Source organism: Fragaria vesca, linkage group LG1, assembly GCF_000184155.1.
Source record: "Fragaria vesca subsp. vesca linkage group LG1, FraVesHawaii_1.0, whole genome shotgun sequence".
In the NCBI taxonomy this organism is placed as follows: Eukaryota; Viridiplantae; Streptophyta; class Magnoliopsida; order Rosales; family Rosaceae; genus Fragaria; species Fragaria vesca.
Window position 1 is genome coordinate 12,833,758 of NC_020491.1, and position 8,407 is coordinate 12,842,164.

Genomic DNA, 8,407 nt, shown 5'->3' on the forward strand with positions numbered 1-8,407 from the left:
GGTGGAGATTGGCCTTGAAGATATTTTAATCCAACAAGAAAATACGAAAGAGAAGGAGACGGTTTTGGGTCCATGTGCAATGAATGCGGTTGTTTCCCATTATTTCACTTACATAACTTTCTCAATGCTTCTGTCCAATGACACCATTTTGTACTGTGAAGTTGGGTGAGCAAGCACATGTGGCTATCACTGTCACACTGTAAATACCACACCCTCAAAGACCTACTCTTGTCCTTGTTTCATCTACTTCTGTTAAATTTTTTGACTTTGTTACAGACAGAGCATTCAGGACTCTTCTGAATATCTCTCTGTTCGGTCCCTCTCACGTTTTGACATCAAAGATTGTTTCTTGGAGTTTTGAGTTCCCCTGAGGTCATTAGTTGTAGTCTTGTAGAGTTGCCAACAACAACAACAAGAATGGCAGAGGAAGCAGTTGCTGCTCCAATTCGTCGCGTTCTTCTCATCTCCGCTGGTGCAAGTCACTCTGTTGCTCTTCTATGTAAGCATTCCTCTTTTTCATTGTCTGTATTTTCAGGTACCCTTTTGGTTGTTCTGTTCAGTAGTGCCATTCAGTTTCTGGGTGGTGATCAGTTAGTTGGTTACTGGGTTTTGGAGTCACTAATCAAACAAGATCATGGTTTTTATTAGTTTAACTGACTTGATTTGCATATTTGGATTGAGGGTCTGCCTTGTTGCATTACTCAGCAATGTGCATAATGCCGATGTCTGGTCCACTTTTCGTTTGATTGCTGTTGATATGCGTAAATTGGAAGACATATAAGATGTTGTTGTAATGGTGCTTATGGGATTTTGTTATGATGTGCAGCTGGTAATGTTGTTTGCTCGTGGGGACGAGGAGAGGATGGGCAGTTAGGCCATGCTGATGCCGAAGATCGAATTTCACCGACACATTTGAGTGCATTGGATGGCCATCAGATCGTATCTCTTACTTGTGGAGCTGATCATACAACTGCTTACTCTGACTCGCGTTTGGAAGTGTATAGTTGGGGATGGTCAGTTCTTTCTTTTCCAATTGTTATTGATTTCGAATACTTCCATTATATACTACATCTTGAGAACAGATTCCATTATGATTGCTCTTTCACTTTTGGGCCGCATCATTGTCTAGCAGTCTAGGCAGCAGCACTAATACTAACCTTTCTGTTTGCATTTACTATTTATTTGTTCTTTTAATTTCAGTTTGACTCATCATTTGAATGGTTCGCAAAATTACCATGGGAAATGAAAGAAATTCTTTCTATTTATGTTTTTAAGTTTTGAGGTTGATAAAATCTTATAGAGAGGTGTGAAGAGGAAAGTTATTGTAAGATGTGTGTGGCAAGATGTATTTGGTATAATGGCATCATAGAGTTAAGTGAATTACAACTTTGCAGTTCTTTTGTGCTTTGTTGTAAGTATGTCTTTCTACTTTTTCAGGGGTGATTTTGGGAGATTAGGTCATGGCAATTCGAGCGACTTGTTTACGCCTCAGCCAATAAAGGCACTGCATGGTCTGAAGATAAGACAAATTGCTTGTGGAGACAGCCATTGTTTAGCAGTGACAATGGAAGGTCAGGTACAAAGGTTAGTTGTCTTTCCCTAAATTCTTCCCCCTCCTCTCTTCTCTTTTAAGCTACAGTGTTTCTAAACTATTGACTCAATCCCAAAGTGCTTTTGCTCGATTTTCAATATCAAGGTAACATCTCCTTTCCCAAAACCTTTAGCCAGAGAAGTATCATCTAAGAGTTACCAATATCATCTAAGAAAAGGGAAAAATTCTGTAGAACAATGTTGTCTAGGAGCTAGCAAGACCAAGACCCCCACATGAACACATTTTATTCAATTTTGAACTTCCAATTTCATAGGTGCCATTCCATTGCCATATACATTTTTCTGTTGTGCATTTATATTGATAAATATTATATAAAAGCCAAAAGGTAATTCCTTGCGACACTTTCTAGCATTAGAAAAACAGAAATAGTTTATTGAAAATACAGTTTCCCTGTATTATGTAGCTGCTGTGAGCCAATAGGTTGCCATGGTAGACTGCTAAACAGTACTACATGCTTGACAATAGTAAATAGTTCTTATTTAGTATACATTTTATTGGTTGTAGGTTGTAAGTATGTGTATCAGATCAATTTTGATTAAACTATATCTTAAAATTATATACTGCAATGCCGTGCTGCGAAAGTTTACGAGAATGTTTTAATCTGGTGTATAGTATTTTTTTGCTCATGTTCTGAGAATAACAACTTGAATATTAGGGGAATTTCTACTAATGAGTTTCTTTTATCTTTTTGTGCGAACTTCATTGAAGTTGGGGGAGGAATCAAAATGGTCAACTTGGTCTTGGCACCACAGAAGATTCTCTTGTGCCACAGAAGATTCAAGCGTTTCAGGTATTGTAGGTTAAATTGGTTATTGAATGCATATATATTTTAAGGTGATGGAGTTGAATCAAACAAAAGATGGTAAAGAATGGTTAGTCTTGCAGTCGTGGTTGGGGCGTATGACAAGCGCTTAAGTTCCTTACAAAGAAAAATACAAATAACCCTACAATTTGTTCTGCTGTTTAATCATACCTTGTGATATGTATATGAAACTGACATTCTTGATCTTCTTGCAGGGAGAGTTTATCAAAATGGTTGCTGCTGGTGCTGAACATACAGCAGCTGTTACAGAAGATGGGACATTGTACGGATGGGGATGGGGGCGCTATGGTAATCTGGGCTTAGGTGATAGAAATGATCGCTTGGTTCCAGAGAAGGTTTCTCTTGATAATGTATGTCTAGGATCTTGTATTATCCCTTTCATTTTAGTTTAAGAAAATATGCAATATATTAGAATACTGAAATTTCTTCTCAGAAATAAAGTAATGGTAATTACAGTACTAAGTAAAAAGGGAGTTCACAGCTATTATTTGAAAACTTTTCAAGTCAAAACAGAATTCAAAGAAGCTATTGTTTGAATAGTCTGTTAACAAGAAACTTTTAACAATGCAGGGCGAGAAGATGGTTATGGTTGCTTGTGGGTGGCGGCATACAATATCAGTTTCCTCGTCGGGTCAACTATACACATATGGGTGGAGCAAATATGGTCAACTTGGACATGGTGATTTTGAGGATCACCTTGTACCTCACAAGCTAGAAGCCTTGAGTGACAAATTTATTTCTGAGGTGATCTCTTTTGCTTTTACATGATATTGTGCTGTTTTCCTTTTCCTCAACAAGTCATGAAGTTTTTACTATTCCAAAACCAAATTTGATTAGGTTTAGGGTTCACTTGTGTCCACATTATAATGAAGGCTACTTAGGCTAGTGTGCACAGCAATACTTGTGTAAAAATATTGATTCCAACTGATAAAGTAGTATGGGGTTCACATCCAAAACCAATTGGCAGTGGGTGGAGTGACCCAAACTTTTATAAGCCCACAAGCAAGGTCCCATATTCCCCGATGTGGGGATTTATATCTCAACACGCCCCCGCACGTGTGGCGAATTTTCAAGCCATACACGTGGACAACTTTTTGGGTGACGTGGAGTTCGTGTGGCCATTATGCTTCACACGTGGACATGGGTAACCCGCTTTGATACCATGATAAAGTAGTATAGGGTTCACATCTAAAACCAATTGGCAATGGATGGAGTGACCTAAACCCTTATAAACCCACAGAAAAGGTCCCATATTCCCGATGTGGGGATTTATATCTCAACACCAACTAATGCATTTCTAAAATCTCTTTAATATTCTAGTTTCACCAGAAGTAGATAATTAGTAAGAGTGGACATGCTTCAGTAGATATAGATAATAGTAATGGTCTATGGGGTACAGAACAGGAGGTATTCCTCTCCATTAAATAAATCTGTAAACTTGTTGTAGGCGGCATTCAAATTTATGCCCTTGTAGGCTGCAAAACAACTCGAGACTTTTTTGTTGACTTTGCTCAAATAGAGTTTCCTGGTGATGCGGCCATATATGAAGTAATCACGAGTTTATGGTTGATCATAATGTAGCAGAATACCCTTGTCTGTTTGTGCATCAAGATGTAAGGTGGCTAAACTGCTATTCAGCATTCTGGATCTTCAAATAAGATAATAAAACAGTATGAAGCCATTTCTTTTGTAGAAATAGGCTATTGGAGGTATTGCCGGAAACAAAAGGACTCTATTCACTAATCTTCTCTTGCCAATCCCAGTTATTTGTTTTTTTTTAAACAACCCATTTATATGAAATAAGAGCAAAATTGTTGATAAAACCAAATGAACTCCCCTTACAGTAGTCCTGGGATTCTGAGCAGCTAACCTCTTCACTACAATGCTCAACTCTGTGCATCTCCAACTCTATGCAAATGCAACTTGTAGACCTAGTTCCTTAACGATTAACCACCCGTCATTATACTTGTTACCTAAAGGAAAAATAAACATAATAGCACTAGATTTGTAATTACATATTAGCTTAAGTATACATGGATTAACTATCTGTGTGTGTGGATCTTCAGCTGATATGTGAAGCATTTAAAAAATAATTTGTCCTGTATAGATTTTCAGTCGGATCAAGCTTGTCGTTGTTTTTCTTTTTTCCTTTTTATCAAGTTTTCTTGGCATGAATATTATCAGGTTGCCGGTGGTTGGAGGCATACTATGGCACTGACATCTGATGGACAACTTTATGGCTGGGGATGGAATAAGGTTGTCATTTTCTGCTCCCTTATTTCCACCTTTAACACTTTATTATTTTTTCTAGTTATGGTTGTTTTTGTTTAGATGAACATGGGCCTTGCAATGTCATTGACAGATGAAAAATAGCTCATTTTGAATATTTCCGTTGCCAAACACTCCAACTCATGCAAGACGGTAGATGTCTTTTTATTGTTTTTTTTCCCCCTTGTCTTGTGTTGATCAATGGAGAGCTTTTGACTACCATTATCTGCTTTTTATGGTTCTATTTTATTTTGTTTCATCTTATTAGTAAGTTTGTTTCCTCGGTTTCTGTTGTTTAGTTATTTACATTTTCCTCTTTCATGAGCAGTTTGGACAGGTTGGAGTTGGTGACAATGTGGATCACTGTTCCCCTTTGCAAGTAAAATTTCCCAATGAGCAGGTAGCTCCCAAAGTCGGTTAAGATAGGCCATGACTTGATATTTAGTTCTGTAGAGATTTTCTTCTTTTGTTTTATTTTCTGAGAGAAGCTTTCCTTATTTGTATTTGTTTTTTGTGCTAATGATAAGCACCTTGCACTTGACAGAAAGTAGTTAAAATTTCTTGTGGATGGAGACACACACTTGCCGTGACTGAAAGGCAAAATGTATTTTCATGGGGGAGAGGTACAAATGGACAGCTTGGACATGGGGAATCTGTTGACCGGTAATTTATATTTAGGTTTTTAATTTCTGTCACGTGTATGTTAGATAATTGTTATCATGCCCTACTAGTTAATGCTTTAACCTTCTGGGAAGATGGGTATATCAACAAAATGATACCAATATGATTGTGACTATGCTCTTTTCTTTCATACATGCTTAAGATGCTGCATTTGTGTGAATTTTATATAGGTTTGAATAACCTATATATAATTTCCTGAATCACCTCGTATTAGCCAAAAAGTTGCTTGCGAAGTCTGCTTGGGTATGCCAAAGTTGTCAAGGACAATAAGCATCTAAGACATTAGGATTCTTGAAATATAAATGTATATATGCATGAGAGATACTGATAAACCCTTATCCCTATTAGGCCTCGAGATGTACTTGGCAGAGTTTTCATGCTAGGATAGAGGCTGAAATAAATATGGAGGTACTAAATAGATTGATTACTGTAGTCTTAGCTTTATTTCAGGGTGTTATGGTCATGTAAAGGCTGATTCTAATACATGATGAAGTTCTATATAAACTGGTGTACTCATTTTTATCCTTGTGATAATAGAACAGTTCTATTGTTCTGAATTATATGTTTGATTACGGGGAGTTGCGGAGTTTACTTGAATCAAGTTGTATGCCACCGACCTAAGCTAAAACACCTTTTCTTTTGATGGACGATGGAAAAGTACAATTTCTCATTGAAGTGTAGAATTTTGGTAAACCTAATAGTTCTCACTTCAAGCTAGAGATCTAAGACCACTAAAGAAACCAAACTGTGAAAACGAAACTCTGTAGAGAAACTTATGGACTAGATGGTTCAACCCCTAAGACTCTTCACAAGACCCACTTGATTCTGGTGACGATGGATGGTGGTATTATGCGTGCTTAATTTATGTCTCATCATAGCTAATAAACATGACCAAGAGACAAATATACACTATAAAGGAATAGTTGGTGACTATAAAACTGAAGCCATATAATTCCTGTGGTTTATACTTAAGCCCTCTGTTTGTGCCTCACTAGTTGATTCCAGGAAAAATCTACGACCAATCTTTTCTGTAGGAAGAATCTTGGTTGTGGCTATGCCTATTCTGGTCATGATGATAAAATGTCTGTACAGCTGTATGCTTTCTCAGATAGACAAAATTAAAAACGGTTGTTGAAGTTTATATAATGATTGCACCATACTCTTCTGGTATAGTAATCAAGGTTGATTGGGCAGTTCCCGGTTCTTGCTTTTGCATTAAGATTGCTCTTTTCAATGGTCAAATTTTTCACAATGAATCTAATCATGAAAGAGTAAAACGTGGTAGTTGCATGACGACTTGCATATTTTCATTTAGTCTACTGTCTGGAACTGAAACCACATATGTTATATGATTGTATTCATTGCTGTAGTTTCAAACTGATGATACATTTAAAATTGAAGGAATATTCCAAAGATTATAGATTCTTTGAGTGCTGATGGATGTAGTGGGCAACAGATAGAATCTTCAACAGTCGATCCATCATCAGGTGTTGATTCTGCCATTGCCTTATTTTTATATTTTAATTTATTTTTTAGGCGACTTGAAAAGTCTTTGTTGCTAAAGCTGGGTCTTTCCATTAATTTTTCCTCCGTTTGCTATCAACAGGGAAGATTTGGGTGTCGCCATCAGAGAGATATGCAATTGTTCCTGATGAAACTGTAAGTTTGTGTCCCAATATTTTCAGCTTCTAAGTGTGTAAGAGATACGCTATTTCGGAATATGGATATTCAGATTTTATATTACTACTATTGAATTGGAAACTACCATTCAAATTTCTTTAAAGAACTACATGTACAAGCAATTCTTGAAATTTCAGCCAACTCCCTGAAACTGTGTTAGAGCCTTGTATTTACTATTTAGAAAGACAAACTTTGACAACAACACAAAAAACCTGTTTTATCGAGATGTTTCTACTTCTGGTCCTTGTGTTTTGTTCTAAAGAATTGCTTGTTTTGATTCCTTTTACATGCTTTCTGGGTGGAAGGGACTCTGATGTTGTTCACATATTAAAATGTTTGGTAACCAAATTTTACAAGGTACTGACTCGGTTGGTTCTACAGGTTCGAGGGCAAACATCTGTTCCAGTCAAAGGGAATGTGAACGATGCAAGTGTTCCTGAAACCGACGGGAAACGCATACGGCTTTGATCATTTTTCAAGTGTACTTGAGAACGATGACCTAACAAAAATGTTCATTGTCTCAAGTTGGTTATAAAATCATTCAATTTCGAAACACATGACATGGAACATTGTCCTTGTTTGAATGTAGACAAATTTATGACTGCTTGTTGGTTTTTAACAGTTTTTGTTCAAATGCATCCAATTATCATATGTTTTCCCAGAAAAATTCTGCTATTTGATTTGTCTATCCGTGCATATCTCGGTTTGACTGTCCAAAATTTTCTCTGCATGAGAATGATTACTTTCCTTGTTCAGCTTCAGAAGGATTATAATTGTTAGTTTCTAATGAAATTTAAAGAAAGAAGATGTGGGTTTTATCTACAATTTTATGAATACGGGGGACTACAATTGTTAAAAAATTATTTTATCATAGATTATTAACAACGAACAATGACCAAACCATAAAAATACATAGTCAAGTCACATACCAACGTGAAGAATGCCTAGGAAGTATAACTGTAACTTAGAAATAACCCAAGAAACATGAGAATTTATCAAATAGTAAAGGCATATTCTCGAGATGTACGGTCATTTCCTACAATTTCGAAAAACATGGTCAAAAATCAATTTTTGAAGGCTCACACCACTCTCACCAGCTATATAGAAGTGTCAGGTAAATCATACTTGTACAAACCAATTCTGGGGGCATGAGAGAGTATTGGAGCGATTAGCATGCAAATATTTTAGTCATCCAGCAATATGAAAGTTTCCACATTTCTTCTGGGTTCTCCCTCTGAGGTAAATTCTTAAAATCAAACTCTTGGTCACTGTCTAAGTCTCGAGATATAATTAAATGGGTAACCCAATGTATTCTTTTTAGTTGTACGTATTCTTGTTGTCTT

At 36.6% G+C, this 8,407-nt stretch overlaps 1 protein-coding gene across 1 annotated transcript; it reads left to right on the forward strand.

Annotated features, from left to right (window-relative positions):
• Positions 1–230: 230 nt before the first annotated feature.
• On the forward strand, positions 231–7,726 carry LOC101307047 (probable E3 ubiquitin-protein ligase HERC1-like). Its single transcript, XM_004288105.1, has 12 exons — positions 231–499; positions 827–1,013; positions 1,438–1,584; positions 2,321–2,402; positions 2,630–2,785; positions 3,006–3,179; positions 4,620–4,691; positions 5,032–5,103; positions 5,248–5,366; positions 6,786–6,871; positions 6,991–7,043; positions 7,446–7,726. The coding sequence occupies exons 1-12, from the start codon at positions 418–420 to the stop codon at positions 7,530–7,532; spliced, it is 1,317 nt and encodes a 438-aa protein (XP_004288153.1). The 5' UTR covers positions 231–417; the 3' UTR covers positions 7,533–7,726.
• The last annotated feature ends 681 nt before the right edge of the window (positions 7,727–8,407 follow it).